The sequence below is a fragment of the Echeneis naucrates genome, chromosome 17 (assembly GCF_900963305.1).
Source record: "Echeneis naucrates chromosome 17, fEcheNa1.1, whole genome shotgun sequence".
NCBI lineage: Eukaryota > Metazoa > Chordata > Actinopteri > Carangiformes > Echeneidae > Echeneis > Echeneis naucrates.
In genome coordinates this window covers 19,881,213-19,903,695 of record NC_042527.1, presented here as the reverse complement: position 1 = coordinate 19,903,695, position 22,483 = coordinate 19,881,213, and the positions used below count along the sequence as shown (strand labels likewise).

Here is a 22,483-nt window from a genome sequence, read left to right as displayed (position 1 = left end):
TGTGTGTGTGTGTGTGTGTGTGACTGCAGTGGATTTGCTGCCGTCTTCTCTGTGCTGTGCCCACATCTATCAGCCTTCTGCAGCATTGGATTAAACCAACTTTTCACCCACCTGAAAGACTGTCAGCACTTTTCAACCATGTTTTTGAAAGATTCTGTATCACAAATCTGTCGTCGGTTTAGCTGTCATGGTGAGGTGAGCGAGAATGAGGCTTTTCAAAGACGACGCTGAACAGTGAAGTGAGAACAGAATAATGGAGAGTGTGAAACAAAACTGCAGCAGGAAAAACAAAGCATCTGTTTCTTGGTGTTGTTTAACAGCTGAGACACATTTACTGTTCCATCAACAATTACATGTTTTTGTTTCTCAAAGCAGATTATTTTCTGAGGAAACTGAGAGTGAATTAGAAAATGAATGCATTTATGGTCTGAATGAAAACATGACTTCTTTTTTTTGTTGTTTTTTAACTAATCACAGAAATAATTGGTTGAAAACAACTTTCTTCTACCGAGTTAGGTTTAGAAAGAAGTATCATTCTTAACCGCTAATGTCTAGATGCTAATAATGAGGCCTGCATAGCTAGCTGGGCTGTTTCTAAAACTAAAGGTTAATATTTAAATTTGTACTTGTCAGTTTACACACAAGTCTAAACAGCAAGTGAGTGTGGAAGTATTCTTATTCCAATTTCTATGCTAAGCTAAGATAACTGTTAATTCTAGCTTCAGTGTATAGACATGAAAATGGCATCAAGCTATTTATTTTCAGACTTTCAGGCTATTTCTTTAACTTGATTTTATTTTTTTACTTTTTTTTTACAACTTGGGGAAAATCAAATAAAATACAAAGCCCTTAAAAAAGGTGTGGAATTTTTAAAAAGAAAATCAGTAAAACGAGTAAAATATGCTAACCCTCACAAATCACACAAATCGCAACCACATTTGCATCAGTAATTTCTTTTGAACTCTGCGTGGCTCTGAATTGTTTATTTCAAGCAAAATTCAGAAGAATTTCAGAAAAAGTGGTGCAACAAAAATCAATATCCTCCAGAGATTAACGTCTCGGCAGTCCTGTCATTTTGGTGAAGCAATCACCTTCAGTGCCTCAGACGCTCATCCCCCCACCCCCCACCACGTCCCCTCACACTTGCCTTGATTACCGTTTTCATTTTGTCAGTTTGGCCTTGACTCAGACGGCCCCTTGCTCTCCCCACATGTGTTTTCTATTGTCTGGATTAAAGTGAAATGGATAGCGGGTCATTATGCTGAGTGGAACTGCTCAACGCTGCCGTGAATCGCCACAAACTCCGTCACAGTCTAGTCATAAATCTGTATGTTTGGACGCAGTTGTTGCACATTTTGTGTCATTTTGTGTTCTTGAGGGAATGAAAAAGCGATACACTTGATGACTGTTTGGGTGCTGGATGTGTGTCGGGAATGTGAGCTCCCATCAGGCAATGTCACCGATCATTCCTCCTGCCTTCGGTGTGTCTCGTCCTTCGTCGTCATCTTCCTCTGTCTTCGCCTGAACTCAATGAGGTCAATGTCACCGTGCGTTCTTCCTCTCTCTAACTCAACAGTCCCTTCGGGAGTTTGGGGTTGCGCGACTCGTCTAGCAGTCTCAGCTAATCTTAGCCACATCTGTCACACATCCAAAACCGACGTCCTTTTTGGCTTCTGCTGCTCAGAATGACACTTTTCCATTTAAGGCTCTTGAAATAGTTGTTACTCAACACCTACTTCAGGACAAGAGGAAAGAAGTCAAATCAAATGAGAAAGTCAGAAAAACTTTTAAATCGTTGGACATCTTGACCTTTATAAAGGCTTCATTTGTGTAGCTAAACTGGAAGCATCTTTTATTATCTTTGGGTGAAATTTATATAAGTGGCTCATATTGACTGTTTATGGTAGATAATAACATCCCAGAATCAGCTTTTGAAAGCAGTATTCTTCATTTAGGCTGTCAGTATGGTCTTAAATGAAACTCCCACAAACATAAAAAGATCTGAGAAGTTGTACATTTTGTCTTTCTTTTGTCTTCCATATAGGAGTGTGTGACTGGTTTAGAGTGATATGTGGTCACTGCGAGGGAACAAAGTGACAACTTCAGAGCGCCATCAAGAACTCGCTGTATGCACTGTTCTTAGATTTTATTGTGTTGTCAGAATGTAGAAATAGGACAGGATAGGCCGAAATGTGCGAGTCAGTGTGATGGATGCGGACTGAAGCTTCAGAGAAAAATAGACTCAAATGCCAGTTCTGTTCCTGTCTGACTTTAAAGTTTTGGACAGAACGTGTTTTGTAAGAGCTGCGCTGCTGTAGCTTCTAGGCATTTTGTCCTGCGTGTAATCCACACGTGCGTCGAATACAACCTCAGAGTCGGTCCTCCGGTTTAACCCCAGTGTGGTCTCGGTCAGGTAAGTTCATCCCTGGGAGAGTCTTTACTTTTTAAACTTGGCTCAAAGCAGCAAGTTGTCATTTAAACTGTTGCCACTCTTTAGTGTCTAAAATATCAATATCGGCCTTAACTTGAACCACTGCTATGAAGACAGTGATGAAAATCCTGCCATGTATGTTTAAATATCAAATTTGTCCTAACTAGCCTTCAACACCTCAAATTTGTGAGTCGATAAAAATGACTGTTTTGGATAAAATACGTGAGCCAGACACGCTGTTAGTTTATCCAGGGTCTGCTTGTACAAGTGAACTGTTACAGATGTCCACCAACTGCTGCCCTTCTGATGAAAACCTCCATGTAGCCTCACAGATAACAAATCAGCTGGCTTTATGAAAGACCTTGACGAATAGCTTTTGCTGCCTTTTCGTGTATTTGTTTTGTATTTGGTGAAAAGCCACAGAATCGTAACTCTGGCCACAGCTCTCAAAAGTCTCTGCCATCCTTTGACGGTAAATACAGCCAATTTCCTGCTTTACCCAATCAACCTGTCAAGAATTGCGTTCCTCAAATCCTCCAGAGCTTTGGCTCGAGCTGCAAATCTCGAGGAGACGATTTCCTGAAAACAAGACGAATAAATCCTGAAAGAGTAAAATTGTGGGGAGAAGATAAAGTGTCTCAGCGAGGTGTCGGGCCACGACGGGCTGCCAGAACGTTCCTCCAATGCTTGTTGCCTCATTCGGTGACTTTAGCATTGGTAATCTCCCATGGGTGCTCATTTGTGTTTGCGTTGAGATCTTTGTGCAATAACATATGACTCACATCAAACCATTCAGTGACCCCACATGCCCTCTGGATTGGGGGGGGGGGAGTGTTATTCTGGTTCTCCGCTCTTTCACACAAAAAGGGCTCCTGCCTGTAAAAGTGCTACCGCATCGAGATGTAAACACCTTTTTCTGATGTCCGAAGTGTTTTTCCCTCCCGACTCCCAGAAGTTTAGAAACCACACTCCCCACAAAAACGCTGACCCAGGAGGAACATCGGTCGCTGCCTGTCTGCACTCTGTAGTTTTTGGCCACGGCCGGCCGACGCTGAGCGTTTTGATGGCTGTCACTTTTGGGAAAAGGCCTGATGAAACTTTGCACTTTCTCCTGGAGTTCCTGGAGTATGCAGCCGAGGAAAAACGCTCCAGGCTGCAGTTTCTTGACCTACGGGGGGGGAGATGTCGGGACAATGTGTTTTGGATTACACAGCTGTGTAGGCAAAAGTGAAGCGCTTACTTCCCTCCTTTTGCTGACAGCCACATGTAAACCACGCTTTGGCCATGCCAGGCCTGCAGGATCTGGGATTCCAGAATCACGGTCATTTTTTGCCAGCAGAGTAAAATTCAAGAAAGGGACATTTTGTCGGTGATAGTGCTGCTTTTTTAGCGTGTCTGGGATAATGCATTTTTTGCTGCTTATTAAGCTTTTACTTTCTAACATTTTTTCGGTGTCCATGATAAATAAGTTCTGCTGATTGTAAAAACATCTGAGTCAACAATAGAAACGAGTCCAGAACTGTGTTTTAGAATGGAAACACATGAAAGCAGGCTGGAATATATGGGACTAGATGGTGTAATAATAGCCTGTAAAGTTTTGGTGTTTCACGTTGACCACTATCAGAAATATTGCTCAGTAATGAAGAAGTGATCAGTTACTGGAATAAGTAGGAACATCGCCACAAATAACAGTGTGTTTCCAGTTTAACTTTTAAAACGCACGTAACGAAAGAACGGTTTGTCTTTTGTCAGAATAAACAAAACAAGCAGATCAGATGACGTGGCAGTTTAACTCTTATCAGTTAATCAAAGTAATTGGAAAATGAATTGGTAATAAAAACAAAGAAAAGAAAAATGACACTCTACTCGTGCGGCTGCACTTCCTCTTGTCTTGTCATTTCCACCGTGTGTGACGAGCAGTTTGTCTCCATCTGTTGAAATAATCATTCCCGCTCCCTTCCATTTAATGTGCCCGCTTGTCTTGATATATGCGGTTTAAATGCGATGAATCACACGAAAGCACGCAGACGATGCACAGTGTGTGGCTTGGCATGGGCAGACCGCAGTCCATCCGTGTGCCATAATTCTGTGTAAAATTGTAATGATGTTATTTAATGTGACGAGGGAATAAATCAGACGGCAGATAGATGGACGCAGCAGCTCAGAAAGATTTATGTTTCTGGAGTTGGTGGCCAGGACTGTGGCAAAAGTTTTTGGACGGCCTCGCCGCCAAAAAGCTCGGGGAGTTGTGATGAAATGAGAGTGGGCGATTGCTGATGTGGTGCAAGCAGCGACTGTGTCTCACTACATTCGACCCCTCCTCCGCCCAAGCTCACCCACCCCTGAGGATTAATTCCCCCTCCGGAGACCTCTGGTTCCCTCCTTTTGCTCCGACTGCCAGTGCATTGTTCTGGCCGGGGTTATGATGATGATTTATGAGCTGCAAGTGACTTCTAAAGTGGACTGACTCACACTTTCCATTGTAATTTACTTTTCAATTATCGTTACTTTTTTTTTCCCCCACCCTTTCTCTTTGGTTGGGCTGTAGTGCATGAAACTGGACCAAAGTTGTGAAGGGTTGTGAGTTTTGCACACACATGGCCATGCATAGAGACAATTAAGACGACCACAGTACAAGATAAAGTGAATAACTGAGAAGAAATTGATCAATATAGCTCACCCTCAGATCTTATCAACTTCAAAAACCTGCTCGTGTTTATTTTCCTTGTTGTTCAGAGAAAGTTTGACGGTGTCCCCTCTGGGCTGTGTGGGGATGTGATCGGATTATGTAATGATGTGAAGGTTACGATGTTCCCAAAAATTACGGGAAAAATTCTTCCAGGCCTTGTTATGATCTGTAAGAGATTCAGTTAAGGTGATAAGCAGGGAGGCAGCAGGATGTTGTTAGCAGACTTTCTCAAACCAATCAACATCTGTGTTTTCCTGTGGGAGGCCGGCCCTGCTGATTGAGTGTCACCTCTTTGTATGTGTGTGGATGGCAGCCCCCCCCCCCCCCCCCCCCCCTGCGTTGGGGTCATGGCCACGCTTGTCAACAAACCTCAGCAATTAGCTTTGACTGGGGGCTGTTTCATCGGTCGCAGACAACAATTCACTCAACAAAACCTCCAGTAGAAACAACATGGAGTCTGGCGGGAGCGGCTGTCAGTCAGAGCCGCCAACGCCACAACACGCTCACTTACCCTGATTAAACACAGAGAGGCACTAAAACTGCTGTGTGCTTTAACGTGTACAGACCAGGATAACCTTGGCCAACGACATCAGTCAACACGGTTGTTGTTGATATTCATGTTTTCTTTCACAACGGCCAGAATCATTAATGCGTCAAGTGACGTCAGCGGTTACTTGTGACAGGAAGACGCTTCGTTCATCATCAGGTGTGAAACGCTGCCCGTGAAAAGTCAACCTCAGCAGCTCATCTGTAGAATGAAGCGAACTGTGATTTTTATGTTTTAGTGGCGTGAACTAATTCTGGAAACGGAGCTGTGATTCTTTTTCATTAAACTGCTCATAAATTAATTTCTCCGCCGTCATGCTGCTGCGATCTCATCCACATTTTCAAATGATGAAGCCGGACGGTGGCCATTTTTCGTTATTTTTAGTTTCTCCAGGTTCTCCAATCATGTGGAGTGGCTTAATTTCCACTCTGTATAATACATATTATATTAGCATGGACAATTCATGAGTCCACCTTTAATGATATGTTTTTAGAAACAAAAGCTACTGCCAATAATTGTATTTGCTTTTGCGTTTCGAATATTTTACGCCTGCGGTTGGAAGAAGCGTACGCTCCTGATAAACGTTCAGCATTTGATTTTTCTGCTCTTTCACACAGCTGTGGGCTCGCAGAAGTGATATGTCAGCATCACCTTCTGGGAATTCAAATTTGGACTCATTTTTGGGGCCGATTTCAAACATTCGTTGTGACCCAATTTGAGACGACTGTCAAAAGATTGAAATGACGATGTGATCACATTTACTGTCTGGAGGGTCAAAGGTCAACGGTCAGCATCATGATGTTCTGTAAGAAGCAGAAGGAGCGCTTGTGACTATATTTCCTGTAGCAGGCGGCCACAGGACGGTTTTTATAGTTTACAAATAGCTCGTCTTATATATTGTGTAGAAAGCAACATAATGCAAATGATTTCAGCAACTGGCTGTGCTGGAGATGACTGGATGATATGAAAGTTCGGAGCGTCCCGCGGGCTTCACGGCAGTTTAATGTCATAGAAATGTGATATTCTCGACTTTTGCGGCTCTGGGCTGTTTTGAAGAGAAAGGCATTAATGGAAATGGACAAGTGCTCTACAGGACAGAATAACATTAGTAGCAGGTGTTTATGCAGATAAAAAGGATTATGGAATATTGAACTTTGGAAGATTCTCAGTGTCAAACTGTTTTATGAGAGATTAGATTCTACGTTCCGGTGGACCTTCTGCGCCAAAAACAGCTTCACATACCACTGATGGACTGATTGTTTCACAACAACGATGATTAGCTGTGATTATTTCTACCATTCAGTGGTATCAGATCGGCTCATGATTTGGAGGCAGGAACACGTTCGCAGTGCTCACTGCAGCTGAACTGATTACCGTGTTCTGTAATAACAACCACATGGGCTGTTACAGCCAGCAGCTCGGAGCTGGGGGGTTCTTCTTCTTCTTCTTCGGTGGTGTTCCCTGGGGAAGGGCCCAGGCGGGGGGGGGGGTTTGCTGACTCAGCTGTTGTAGGCCAAGCTTACTTTTAATGAGCCGAGAGTGGAGGAGTCTTTGGCGTATCGCACATTGTAAGGTTTATAAAGGCACGCACTACGGCTGCAGCCATCTATTATTTCTCTAATCGAGTTTTCTATCGACTGTTTCATTGAGTAATCTATTCCATTTTTTTTGCCGCACAAAAAAAAAACTGTGATAGAAATTAAGATGTTAATGTTACATTATGATGGCTCCCCTCACGTCACTGAAGATGCACTGCAGTGTATTCTCATTTTTTGCATCTTAAAACGGTCCCATATGTCTGACGCTGTCTTTTTTTTTTTTGGGTCATTTCATCACCTTGCTCCATCTTTTCTAAGATCACACTGCGGAAAAATCAGAAATAACCATCCGTGTGACTCACAGGTGGACCATAATGTGAGCGAAATGGATTTAAGTGTGTCGGCATGCACACACAGAACACACAACCTGTCTTACCGCCCTCTCACCTTTTCCTCACTCTTTTCCAGCCTGTGGCACTCTGTGCCCCCCCCCCCCCACCAGACCCTCTGCCCCTTTATCATCCTCATTACTACACCAGCACATTCACCCTGGGCTGTAATTCCAAGTAAATATGGGCACATTTATGTAAAGGGGGCTAATGGGGAGAAATTAGTGCAAATGTGTGTGTTCTAGTGACCTGGAGAGACTGCCCCCCCCCCCCAAAAGAGGGAGCTGGTCCAGCGTGCTATAGACCTCCATTGCTCTCAGGCTAAATGTGGCTGAAATGAAGGTTTAATGTGCTGGAAAACTGTTAGTTGAATTTGAATGGTGTGTGTGTCTCTGTTGTAATGGCTTGTGTCTCTAAATTGTGTGCACGTGCACATTCCTTCCTACGTATTGGTCCATATCTGTGTGTACATGTTTGGTTTGTGTGTTTGACTGAGGTTGTGGCATTTTTTTTATCAATAATGAGAGTGAGAATGAGAGAAAATGTTAATCTACTCTTTAGACCTTTTATATTCAATTTAAGTTTAAATCTGGAGCGTACTAGTAAGCAGTGTACATGTATCTGAGGGTGACGCTGGCAGGAAGCTCTTAGCAGCGACAGCAGTCATCATCGGAATCAGAGCCGTACGGTTCGGAGAACAGGAGGAGAAGAAAGGTGACTAATGTCCTCACTCCATGAACAATAGAGAGAGGAAGATCCGTAACATCAGGCCGGAGATGATATCATCATCAGCAGCATCTTTTCCTTAGACCCCTCGGCTGCTCTCTGTTCACGGCTACATGATGACTTACGAAGACTGATTTTTCTTTCCTTTGAGAATGAATTTATCTCCCTTTCTCTTTCTTGGGTGCGTTGCTGTTACCTCTGGCCTCTCCTATTAAAAACAAGTGCAGCCGATCCTCCTGTTCCAGAGTTAAGAATTATTTTGTCTTTGAAGCAAAATGAAATCGATAAACCTTCTGTTGTTCACATGTGCTTTATCTTCTTTTGTGTCTGAGTCTGTTTTAAATCCATTTCTTCTCCTCTCAGGGCGTGTGGGTCCAGTTGTCGATAAAGTTCAGGGCCGTTTTTTTTTTGGGGGGTGGGGTCAGGATTCAGGTGAATGAATCCAGATCAATTGCTGCGGTGTCTGGGAGGATGTTTGAACTGCAGAATTTAGTTTTTAATGGAGATGAGCTTTTGTGGGCTTTTTGAGAAGGGACGTTATTGGAGTGGCGTGAGGGGTCCGTTAGATCACATCCTCTGATTTGGCAAACGTTGGCTGGATTTTTCATTTTCTCCTTCCGCTAACTGGAGCCGGCAGAGCACACATGGAGGCCTGGTGGGAGTCACAGAGGGACAGCATGAATCTCATCTTTAATCTAATAAAGGGACTCAGTAGAGGCTGGAATTAATCAAATCTGTGAGGGAGAGGAGCTTTCAACCTAAAGATGTGGAGCGAGGAGGCTTTTTGAGTGAGGAGAGGATATGATTGGACGTAATGAGCACCTCAGGGTCATAACATCAAATAGAGGCTCTAAATCACCTCCATATTCTTTTCTTGCTGTATGTGCCGTCTTCAGGTGTTGAAACGACCACTGTGTGTCGTTACAATTCGGGAAATCACAGCTGATTGGTTTCACTCCAGTCTGGAGCTGATGGCCAGCCATAAAATCTCATCCAATGTTGTTTCACTGATTTGCCTCCTGATTCTAGGATTTGACATTTGCATTAAATTCGCTCTACAAATGCAGCCAGTATCCTCATGCTGATTGCCATTTCATTACCGCAGTTTTTTGTTTGTTTTGTTTTTTTTTTTTTTTTTGGCCTGTTTTTGGGTACAGATCAGCCAGACGTGATATGTTTGTTGAAAGTCCAGTTCTCTTGGTATGTATGTGTGTCACAACAGGCTTCTGAGTGTTGCCTAACAAAGTGACGTGAAATTTCAGTGCATTGTGTATTTGTGCGCTGTTTCAAGTGTATTTTCCAAGAAAGGGAAAATTTGACTCGGATCACTAAAATCCCCAAAGCTGCTTTTGATTTTTTGTTCACAAATTACGCAAAATCATGTGGATTATATCATTAATTGCAGGATTTTTCTTCTTTCAATTGAATTAGCTTTCAGTTATCATTAAAGTTTAAAGCGATGCACAGCCAAGCGTTAGCATTAGCAGCTTTTTAATTCTGGTCTGAAGGAATCATATCCAGTACTTCCAGCTTTTGTCCTTTCCCATGCTAGCTGCTCTTTCTTCACGTCTGTTCTTCTACTGAAGTTAGCGTGCTAACCTGTTAGCCACGGTTGGAACAACCACCCCCACCTGCTCCACTGAAGAAAACATCCCTCCTCTCAACTACACTAGATTGTCCTCCTGTTTGTTTTTGTCACCTTTTCGTGACCTGCATTTGGCCACATGATGCTCAACACCTCACACTCTCCCTCCTCCAGCTGATAGCCGTGTACGACGAGCAGGAGCCTCATCATGGAGGTGACGGTACCAGCGCCAGCTCCACGGGGACCCAGAGCCCCGACCTCTTCGCCGCAGACCTCAGCGCCGGCAGTGGAACCTCAGCCTTTCAGCCCTACCAGGCCGCCAGCGAGATTGAGGTGACGCCTTCCGCCCTGCGCACTAGTAAGTCCCAAACACTGCAAAAAAATAAAAAATAAAAGAAATCAATAAGTGAGAGATGCTTAAGATGCATTAGGCGATTATCTGATGGATGCATTGTTTAGATAGAGAGACCATTATATAACGATTCAGGCTCTAAAGTGCTCATTTAACAAATCCAGTCCTCTTATTTTCCTCCAATTTACTAATCTGTCATCTTCATTGGCATCAAATGTCAGCAACTGCTGCAGCACACAGAAAACCCAACAAATTACATGAGCATGGCCCAGCGGTACCTTCGCCCTGTCCATAAATTCTGCTAATTGGACAGGAGGCCCCTTTTTTCTCGGGCACAGATAGCCGTTTGATCCCCGGCCAGGGTGGCTAATTGGTTCTATTTGGTGCCTCCTAAATCAAAAGTGACGCCGGTCACGTCCACCTCCGCCACTCTGCCGGCCAAGACGCATCTCTGTGTGTAATTACGGCGGGTTTGAAAACTGCCTCTTATCGGCGATTTGTCCATTTATATCAAGGAAATCCCTTTTTGCACTAACATAAGCAGAAGCAAGCAAGCATCAACACGCAGAAAGAAAGAGTGTGTGTCACCGATGCTGCCTCTCCCCTCTCAACTTTGCTAACAGTCTTCCTGTGTTTCTCTGAATGTTAAAGTACTTTCTGAGTCATGTGAAATTAAGATATCACGTAAACATGCTCAACAATGTTTTGTCTCCCAAATGGGGAACGTTTCTTATGTTAACATTTGCAGCTGGGTTTGGTTTTTGTTCTCAGGCATCTTTTGTCTCCACTAGATTGTCCTTGTTGTAGTTATTTTTGGGTCTTTTGATGGTCGGATTTTAGCAGCCAAGCAGATTTTCCCCAGAGCATTAGTTATAATTTTGAGTCATATTTGCCAATTATCTATAATTTCTTCTCTTTTTATTTGCTTGTGGTTCATTTTTATGCATCAATTTCTTTTAATTTTTTTTGCAATTTAAAAAAAAAAAAAGTATTTTCCAAAAAATATTGAGACTTTTCCACTAGATGTAAGAATGAAATATTGTTTGTGATTCTTTTCACAGACAGTTTACAGTCATCTTATTTCTCAGATTTAGCCTGTTGACTCTATACAACATCATCTCACAACTACAGATAATAATGAAATAATAATAATGATGCATTAATACAGACCCTGACCTTTTCATTTGTTTGCTTTCTTCAGGCAGACACACACACACACACACACACACACACACACACACTCCTCTGAACAAAATAAAAGTTGAAAACAAATTATTTTTTTAAATTAGGATCTTTAATTGGTACTAAAATTGCTCTGCTGGTTGGCGTTTGGCTTATCCACTAATGACCGGCAAACTGGCATTGATTGACATCGCCACCACCAAAATCTCATTTTGTGCCTCTGTCTCATACTCACACACACAAAAACACACACACACACACACACACATACAGAATGAGGGAGGTCACTCCAGTCCTAATTGGATTTCTGGATGAGATGCTGAATGTGAATTTGCAGTAAGAAATGAAAATCTGGGGCATAATCGCACCTGCCAGTTACATCCAATTTAACCATTCCCTGTAATAAATTCTAACCCTGCTTAATTGATGACACAGAATCTCATTAGATGAATTTTAATGGGTTTTAAAGGAATGCCTGACGTGGAAGAGAAGGAATATGATTCATTTTTTAACATTCCCCCCCCCCCCTACGTAAGCGCTTAATGAGAATAGCTTTCAATCACACATTCAAGTTGGACGAATCGAGAAGAGCGACTCTGCGGGTCTTTGCCAGTTTTCCTGTTAGTCTCACGAACTCTAAAGAGAAGTGATTAAGCTTATTAGTCAGGAAGCTCTCATGAAATTCAAAAACGGACTGATGTTAGTTTCTCGGCTTCGTTAAACTCCAAACTGAGATGAGAAAAGGCTGATTAAAGGGCAGTCAAAGCCACTGCACTGAACATGCGAGGCTTTTCGATGCCAGTTTAAATAATTCATTTCCAAAATGTGATAATTATTATTGGGCTAAAATCACAATTTCATCTTTCATCTCTAAAATGGAATTAACTCAGTAGATGCTGTTATCCATAACACTCTTTAAAAGAGCTGCGGTTTCTTTTAATTGTGTTGTTACAGATGTTGTTGTCGTTGTTATTGAAGGTTCCTATTTGTAGCTTAAAGCCGTGTTTTATTTTGGAGGATTTCTAAGTGCCACTTCATTAAGGGGCACCATTAAAAATCATCACGCTTTACAGAGATAGCACACGAATGACGCTAATCACTGAACGTCATTTGGCTGCTTCACTGACTGAATTCAAAGGAAACTGTTTATTTATATTCTTATTTTATTTTGAACATGAATCTATATTTCTCAGCTGTTAATGGCGGATGTAGGTAAATCCATGAAACACCAAATTATATCAATGTGTATGATGATTCTCAAGGCTTTGGGTCCCACATTACCCATAATGCATCTCAGTGCCTTCATTTTCTGAAGGCGGGCTCTGCACGGTTAATGCAGCTCCTGTGATACTGTAATTATTGACTTCCTGTTGGAAATTATAAAGCCACATTAGCCCGAGCTGATAGGTGACATCGCCGTGACATCATCTGGGTTATTTCCTGACGACCTCTCTGGGGAGCTCTTCTCATAGCTGCTGACCCTGAACAGGAAGCTGATCCCCGTGTGTCAAAGTGCTGGAACTGCCCTTTAATGTAGCGTTCACACCAACATTTGCATATTGAGCTACATTTGAAGTGCGAGCTGAACAGAAACCGGTGTTTCCCTCAGCCGTGGAACTGTGTACGAGCCATAGAGTAGATAGAAGCCTTCGTGCCCCAATGCCCTCTGGGAGTTGGAGTTGTGTAGGTGGTGCGGAGAGCTGTCAGGACTGTCTGCACCCTGTCTCCTCCTGAACTCCGAGTCCCAGAGCGTCCCTTCCTCCCACAGCTTGGAGTGGTCCCACGCTCCGGGTGACCCAATAACATCAGTCAGGCCAAATGCACGACTGCGCCGTATACACACAAACACACACTTACACAAACACGTTGTCAGACTCGCAACAAATACTGTAGCTGTTGGCTCAGATGTTTCCAAACACAAAAACATCCACTAGTTTGTATGCACACAAAATACTGACTCATCAATGCACATACAACACACCCTCCCCACCCACACACACACACACACACACACACACACACACACACACACACAACACAAAAAGAAATGCACATACCCCTGAACAAGAGGATTTTGTTCAATTTTAGTGTTGAAATAGACGCACAAAACCTCATCAGTTTATCTGAAACACACACAGATGGACACAGTTAAACTTGTCATGCACTTACTCTCACAATACGCACATGGTCAAACTCACACTTTGCTCTTTGGACAGATCACAGTGTTTCCTGTGTGAACACACACACACACACACACACACACGCCAGGCAACACATCTGACAGTGTAACTGACAGAACGTCATGGAAAAGAACATGGGAACATGATACTTGGCGTTGTTATCTGAAGAGCTAACATCTTACTTTTTTTGTTGTTGTTGCCCATCTCTCTGTTGTGCGTCCACCTCCTCTAATGTTCACATGGGATTTTGGAGTGGCAGCATTTTAATGTCGTGGCGCTGTGTCTTGTCACTTCGTGCTTGCTGCCCTTGTCGCAGTCGTCGTTTGGACCACAGCCCCTCTTCCCATGTAATGCAACTTTTTCACACAGTGCAGGGTTTTAGTGGACAGCATCCTCTGAGTCTGGTGTTTCTCAGTAACTTGTCCTGAAATGTTGTTGTTCCCACACGAAATACGAGACACCGACGGTGAAGTAGAAACCGGAGCTGCCTGATGAGATGTTCAGTGATAAATCTGATTTCATTCACGATGGCATGATTATGGGATCTCAAGATTAGCTGCCTTTATTAGCCCACATTGTTTGTTTGTTCGAGAATATTCATATCAATCACCCCGAAACAGAATTTCTGAATATTTTAGTTTTAGTCCTCGCAGCTCCGATACATGCACCCTTTAAAAGTGAAAAAAGAAAAAGAGTGATGTAGCTTCCTCTAAGAGCAAAGCCCAGGAAAATATTATCTTCATTTTATTCTCACACCTTTCTGTTTCCTCTCCCTCCGTCTCTCAGACATGCCACTCCACGTGCGGCGCAGCAGCGACCCCGCCTTGCTGACCATCAACGGTCCATTCGGCGGCGCCGGGGGGGAGACTCGGAACCAAACGGAAGAGCCGCCGTCGAGAAAGAACCCGGCCCGCTGGTCCACCACCGCTGGCTTCATGAAAGCTCGCCACTCCTCCGGTACCAACAGTCTAGAGAGAAAGGTAGGCCAACCAGGAGCTGAGATGAAACTGATTTTTAATTGGATGTTTCAGGACTTCTTCATATAAAAGTTGCCAAGTACCAGATATTTAACGCCACAATCAGTTCATAATTAGAATCTACTGACTTTTTTTTGATACTGATTTTTTATTTTTTTTATTTTTTTTTTTATTTCCCAAGCAACATATTTTGAGTAAAATAATCATCCCACACTCAATTTCATACATGAAGCATTAATAATAGAATAAGTATTTATTTAAAGGAAATAATAGGCATTGTCTTGAGGTTTGTTTTGATTTGATTCGGTTCCTGACCCCTCTGGTTTGGCCGTTTTTGTTAACGTGCGTGTGCAGGGCAAAGGTATGGACACGTACCGCAGTCTGCCGCGGGACGCAGGGACGTGGGCCAATCAGAGGGAATTTCAGAGGGAGACGGCACGCTCATCACTCAGTGCCAATCACCCCATGGTGGACCGCTGGCTGGAGAGACAAGAACAGGTGAGAACACAAACCTTTCTGTCCTTTTAGTCGAAGACAAAACGAGCGCCTGATGGTAATTCAGAGATTTACATCCCCATAATACCCATCAGCCCCTCTGTCAGCGGCTGCATGAGTGGTCCAGATCCAGTCCAGATCACGCCCCTGTCCCTCAGCAGAGAGGTTAAGAAGTGAAGAATTTCCCCCTTAATCCCCAATGAAACACAATTCACGGATGGAGTGAGAGGATAATGTTGACACAGTAAACAACGTGAGCCTTATACAGTGCATATGGTCCTGTTTAGGCTGAAAAGAACATTCCCAGAGTTCCTTTCACCGCCTGTCCTCCTCACAGGCCAAAGTTTTGTGAGAGTATGATCATAAAATATGATAACATATCCTGAGCCACGAGCAGGAATCGTTCAGGTTTTGTTATAAATTCAAGAGTTCTTTTTCTTTGATAACACCAAGATATTTCAAAAAGAGCCTACGGATCGGAGAACACGGGAACAGGGTCAGCCACTTGGTTCTGTGTTTATTGGCTGCCGGTCCTGTTTGTCCAACATCTGTGCTGCGGTGAAAGATCTGTATGGATCGCAAAGTTTAACGTGGAGGGGTTCATCCAAGTTTAACGTCGAGACAAAGGCGAAGGCGTGTGAGCTCAGAAATGTGTGCGCTGCTGTGTGTGATGTCCAGAAAGGAAAAGCAACACAATTTTTTATTTTTTTTTTAATCCATCATCGCTCTGAAAACTAACCTACTTTAAGTGCAACAGTTGCATCATGTGGTATCATGTTTTATTCAGTCGTGTGACAGAACCACTTGTGATGTGAAAATGGTGGTGAGTTTTGCTTTGTTGGCCTTTCTCCTGACACGAAGCGGCCCGCGCACCTTCTGATTCGAGGCGAAGGCCGAATTACAAATTGGAGGGCCTCGGAGCAGAGGCTCACAAACCGACGGCTGACGTCACAAAGCTGGTTGGCACTTCAGGTCTGAGCGGTTTTCTGGAAGTGTGTTTGTCTTAAAACGGGGTCCAGTGAAGGGGGTTAACTGGTGGAGTCGGTATTCATGGACTGCCGAAGACCTTCTGCCCTCTTCATCACAAACACACTCAGATGTGTTCTCCACAATCTTCTCATTGTGCTGACAGTGCTCACTACAACAAGAGCAGCAGTCTGTACAGCCTTGTAATTGCGTTAGTGTGTAAGTGATACTTGATGCTGCTTCTTTGTGTGATGGTGAGAGACAACCTGTGGACTTGGTGTGTCATGATGTGTTTGCATGTGTATGTGTAAGCAGAATAAATGAACCAGTAAAATTATATGAAACCATGTTACGTAATCATACCCCCCCCCCCCCCCCCACAGACACACAGACGCACACAGACACACACTCCGCTTTGAGCTGTTGTTGCTGGCCGGTCCTCTGTATCGTATCTCTGCTCGCTGTCACTGTTTTATGTCATGTTGATTTAAGCTCCACTTAGGCGACTGTGTTCCAAGAGGGATGTTGTAACTCTTGTGCATGATGGGAAAAGCCAGGTTTTCAAAATCGCATGAAGAAATGGATGATTAGAGAATAGAGTAGTCACTGTGAGCCAGACCAGCATCAAGATCGGAGGTGAAACTTGAGCTGGTGCAGAAGAAGAAAAAAGGCATTTAAAAGTAGCATAAAACACGACGACATCACAAAATGTTTTGTAATAAATAAATATATTAGAGGAGGAAAAATAATGTTGTAATATAATTAATATTGTTATTGAATTTAGTAGCTGCATGAATGAATATAGCACCGGTTAGGTAATACGTGTAATTTATAGATTATGAAGAACAATTCTTCTTCGTACCAACAGTATACTGTTATCTACGGTAATTTGATATGTTTTGAATGCATTTGATTGCACTCTTTTTTTTTTTTTTTTTCTGCTGCTGTAATGGCCAGATAACTGTACTGTGTCTTATCTTGGTTGCATACAAAATCAGCCAAAAGACACTTCTTTGGCAATTCTGCATAGAGAAACGGTCAAATCACACACTTAGCTCTTCAAACATTCACTTCAAGTGATTGTGTAATTTCCCTGATGCTGACTGAGCCACACCACCTGGCTTTCACTCCCCTTGTTGTTGCAACGTCCTGTTTGGTCCAATCAAAACGGGAAAAATCTGTATTTATAGCACAGTTTGTTTCAAGAGGGAATTCAAATTCCTTCCCAGAAAAGACGGCAACGTCAAACATGGAAGATTTGCACAATAACACAGCTGTTAGCGCAAACTATCTTTGGCGAGTAGCGCTCAGTCTTAGCACTTCGGCTGCCGATGATGATGATGATGATGATGATGTCATCCTAGGAAGAGACGTTAATCTATCACAAACTTTTCAGGCGAAATTTCCAAAGTGAGCAGCAGTCGGTGGTCACATCTGTAGTTTGTGTTTTGGATGTTTAATTATTTGTCCCCAGAGTTGGTATCGGAGAGCAAAAATACATTTTTAATTAGTTTTTTTTTTTTTTTTTAATTTAACATTTTATCACCAGAATTGTTCTCTAGCTTTCAGATTATTTACTTATAAAACAATCCAAAGTCGGCAGAGAGCACGTTTCACACTTTGCTGCTTCCAGCTCTTGGCTGGAAATCTGAATGTTCAATATCTCTTTATTTTAAACGAGTTTTAATTAATGAATTTGCTTTAATTTAAATTGGCATTGATTTTTGATGATAAACTGATCTGACTTTTGACTGCTAGACTTTTGTCATACGTAAAAATGGATGACACACCGAAACAATGGCGTTCAAATTGAGTCTTCAAATCAAGGTGACTCGCCCAGGAAATGGTAGTATGGATTCACCCAAATAAAAAACAAGTAGGAATGAACATTTTTGTGTCTTTAACAGCCGTCAAGCGTCTGCACACCAACTATCACACCGAGCACAGTTCTGCTGTGACATAATTAGCAGCACTGAGTTAAACCTTTGTTTAGAATATAAAACAGGATGGAAATGAAGAGGAGCAACACCAGAATGGAAAAGGCAGCGAATTGATTAAAATAGAGCAGCTTGGAACGATAAATTAAGCAAAGCGCCGTCCTCCAGTTGGTTTCATCTTATCATCCTCGACTGAATAACACGGAGGAGAATTAGCAGAGAGCGTCACATAATGAAGTAGGCCCCGTTTCACTGCCGTGGAGAATTAGGCTTCTCCTGTGACCAAACGAGGTGAGCGGGGCGACGCTTGGCGTTGGAATGAATGAAACTGTTTCCCCCCGTTTCCCCAAGTGGGTCATCGTTTCACGCCTGCAGCGGCTCCCCGACACGCAGCACGGACTGAAGCGAGCTGATTTTCAGCTGCGTTTGCAAATCCAAACCCGTCCGTCCGTCTGTCCTTCCAACCATCCATCCCCCAACATCAGCCCTCCTTCGGCAACAGGTAGGGGGTTGCCATGGCAACAGCGAGCCATCAGTCGAGTGTGTGTTAATGAGAGCTGGCCGGGGTTGCAGAAGATGTGTGGGAAATGGAGGCCTTCAGTGCCGTCTGTCTGCTCTGTGTGTGTGTGAGTGAGTCATGAGGGCATTTCTGAATCTGTATGTGTGCGTTTGTGCGTCCGTCCGTTTAAAATGTGTGCGTGGCACCTGAGTGTGAGTATTGTGCGTGCCTTTATGAATATGTGTGCCACCACCGAGCGCGCGTCAAGAATCCAGGCAGCCCCGCGCTCCGTTTGCAAATCAAGCAATTAAGAAGAAAAGCTGCTGAGCCGCCTGCAGCCCGATTACGGACAGCTGAACGGGTATACACAACACGCACACACAAGCACACAACCTGTACCCTGCCTGAGTCAGTCAACAGCTTCTGAGAATTCACGTCATCCAGTGTGTGTGTTTGACAAAACCACCAGTTGGATGAAAAAATACAAAAACTGCACCGTTTGTTTGTGAGATAAAGAAATTTGATAAATTATTCCAGCTCCGTAGATCTCACGGTGTTAGGGTTGTTTCTCTTTGTGTGTGTGTGTGTGTGTGTGTGTGTGTGTGTGTGTGTGTGTGTGTGTGTGTGTGTGTGTGTGTGTGTGTGTGTGTGTGTGTGTGTGTGTGTAAAGTGCCCAAAGAAAGATGATGATGATAATGAAATTACAAACCAGCAGCGAGCATCAGTTCATTTAGATTCAAGGCTTTTGCGGTAACATCATAAACTAAATAGCTGAAGAACTGTAACCAGAATGAAAAGTAGATAGATGGGTTGATTTTAAAAATGACCTGATGCGTTGACTCACCGGTTTGCTGAGCAATGTTACAGTAACATCGCAAAGAAACCAGAAAGTAAAATCATGTCAGCTGAAAATCCAACGAGACAAAAAGTCTCTTGTTGCTCCTCGTGGAGCAGAGCAGATTAAAACAGGATCTTGGTGGTCGGCCTGAGCTGCGCTGCCTTTGGCTCAACAAAACGACAGCTTTAATGGGAATAAGATTTATTTTCCTCTCCAATAAGAAAGGCGCAGATGTCCACACACATCACTGTGTGTGCCTTAAAACGAACCAGACCATTGATGACGGAGCCGCCATCATTCCACGTCGAGTGGAGTCTGTCGCAGTGAGCACACAACCTCGGTATGCAGCAGCAGCTGTGTGTGTGTGTGTGCGTGTGTGTGTGTGTGCGCGATGCTGTGTGTGTGAGATGCTGTGTGTCCTCAGCCATTAGATTGCTGAGGGACTGAGTTATCTTTCATGGTGGGAAAGAGGCTTAACACAACTCACTGGGGATGTTGTTACACAGACATATGAAGGCAGGTCACACACACGCGCACACACACACACACCTGTGCAGGAATGATAACGCTGGCATATGGACAGCAACAAACACACAAGCAGGCTAGTTTGATCAAACACACACAAATACACTTGCACTACATTTCAAAGTGCACTTGAGCCAATCTGTGCACACATGTACACGCAATAAAAACACAATTGCACTTTAAGTATATGCAGCCGAGCAAATTTTCTAACCGTGTGAGCTCTCTCTCTCACCCACATCCACACACACACACACCTCTGTACCATGCTTCCTAACTAACAAGTCTCTGTGCAGTGTTGTCGTGGCGAGCCGAGTCCCTCAGGTGCTCGGTGAGCCTTTAGCAGGATAAATCATGCAAACCTGAGCTGCTCGCTCATAAATCACTACGGCCCGAGTCGGTGTGTCTGAGCATGTGTTCATATGTGTGTGTACATAATGTGTGCTGAAACCCGCATGTTCAAGTTTTCTTTGTGTGTGTGTGTGTGTGTGTGTGTGTGTGTTTCAGTGTTACTGAGACAGCTGAAATTGAACCGTCACCACCTTTTTCAAATCAGCAGGATGAGTTGAGATCCTGGATAAGCGACCAGTAGGTGCTGCTGTGGAGCTTCATGTTTATAACCGTGTGTGTGTGTGTGTGTGTGTGTGTGTGTGTGTGTATTGTGTCCTCTTCTTGTACTATATGAGAGTGTAGTGTGAACAATAAATACCGTAGGTGTGTTTGTGTTTGCAGATGTGTGAACAGTGTTAATCTGCTGTCAACTTTACTCCGACTCCTTCTCACTTTTCCATCTGTATGATTTATTTATTTATTTATTTTTTATTTGTGTCTCTCGCTTTGAAACCTTTTCTATTACTCTCCATTCTTTTGTTGCAGCGTTAAGCACAGCAGAAAGTCAGTCTTTGCTTCACCTTTGTTGTTCTGCTGCATCTGATTGTCCGGCTGCTAAACATGATTTATTTGCCTCTGTTTCCAACTGTTAGGCATTTTCCTAACAACAACTAATGTAATGAATTGCTTTTTTGTAACACGAGCAGAAGGGGGAAAAAAAAAAAAAAACAGGAAGAAAGAATGGAAGTGGAGCTGGAGTTATGAAAACGCGTTGTGTAGATGGAGAAATGTAAGGTGCTGCTGTTGGTTTTCACAGGACGGATGAGATTATGCCGTTTAGTTAACGTATGTCAGTTTGAAGGGTCAAAACGCTGCAGACCACAACTCAAAGTAAACCAAAAGAGACCAGAAGTTGTTTTACAAACATCAGACTTCACTCCTTTACTCACCCGGTCCCGTCAACGTCCCGTCTTTAATGCAGACCTAACGCAAAGCATTTGTTGTAAAGGCGGTCAGCACCATCTGCTCGCAGCAGGAAAGCAGGTTCAGCTGTACTAAAGTTTCATATAGCACCTTTAAGTGAAAGATGAAAGTGAGGACAGTTTATTCTGACACAAAACACACAACGAGGATAAATCTGAAATTGATTTCATTTACACTCACTTGTCTCCTTACATTATCAAGTATAACATTTCTGTTTAACTTCACATGCAGGGCTTCCCAACCATGCAAGCCACATGTTGGACATTCCTAAAAGGCTAAGAAACTTTCACGAGCCATGATTTATTTATCTGACATAGATTTCTGTCACCGAGGAGCCGGGCCTTTAACAGAACAGTAGATTTAGCATTCAGCCTCCTCAGTATCCACACATCATTCAACGCTCTCTCCACTTGCCACTCGCCGTCTTTCTTCTCCTCGCTATTGAACTCCCCGCCATGCCTCTCCTCCTCCATTGATCATCCCTCCTCTATCTGCTCTCCACGTCACCTCCTCACATCATCTCCTTTATTTTTATTCCCCTCGTTCCCTCCTCTGTCCGTCTCCCTCCTCTTCTGCTCGGCTCTTCGCAGCCTTTGATCTTTTAGGTTTTAATATGACAGAAAGCTGCAGGAGCCCAGATTTCTTCCAGCTGGGAGAGACGGGGCGAGAGAGCCAGGGATGAAGGAGAGAGAGCGAGATAGATAGATGGAGGGAAGATGAAAGACAGCTCTCACCCACCCACTCCCTCTTGAGGGTTTGCACCCCTGCCCTCCCATCCCCCACCCCTGAGGGGGATCTTCACCTCAGGGGACAACCTGCCATCAGGAGTTTATATACACACACACACACACACACAAGCTCAGAATCGTCAGCTGCTCCCGAAATCTAATTAAACCAAAAATACGCCTTATCAGGTTGGACACAGATGGTAGCTCTTACTCAAACTTAATCAACCTGTTGAGGTATAGGAAAGGTTAGAAACACACACACACAAGATAAGAATCTGGGTTGTGTAAACCAGCTACACCCCAAAGGTTTATCATTAGCACAGAGAGGGAGAACAAGGGATGAAGACGTCGGCAGATGAAAGGAGATGGGCACAGAGGAGAGTGTTTTCGTGGAGGAGTTAATCAGAGGTCCGGAAAAACGATCAAAGATGAGACGGCAGGGTTGACAACAGCGGGCGTCAGCTGCTATCAGAGCAGAATCAGAGGGGTCTGACAGAAGAGGGATGAAGCTGATTATTGAGGCCTGGCGAGATCCGACAATAAAATCCTTCCCACCGAAGGCAGTCGGAGAAATTGTCCTGCGACTGA

At 43.5% G+C, this 22,483-nt stretch overlaps 1 protein-coding gene across 11 annotated transcripts in view; it reads left to right on the top strand.

Moving 5' to 3' along the window:
• The window catches only part of pard3ab (par-3 family cell polarity regulator alpha, b), a 184,373-nt gene that overhangs the window by 58,402 nt on the left and 103,488 nt on the right, over positions 1–22,483 (top strand). For 10 of the 11 annotated variants that reach the window (XM_029525772.1, XM_029525776.1, XM_029525771.1 and 7 more), the window contains exons 3-5: positions 10,080–10,263; positions 14,406–14,599; positions 14,951–15,094. In XM_029525772.1, coding sequence (XP_029381632.1) covers positions 10,080–10,263; positions 14,406–14,599; positions 14,951–15,094 — 522 coding nt within the window. The remainder of the gene's footprint in view (positions 1–10,079; positions 10,264–14,405; positions 14,600–14,950; positions 15,095–22,483) is intronic. The other variant, XM_029525778.1, reaches the window with a different exon arrangement.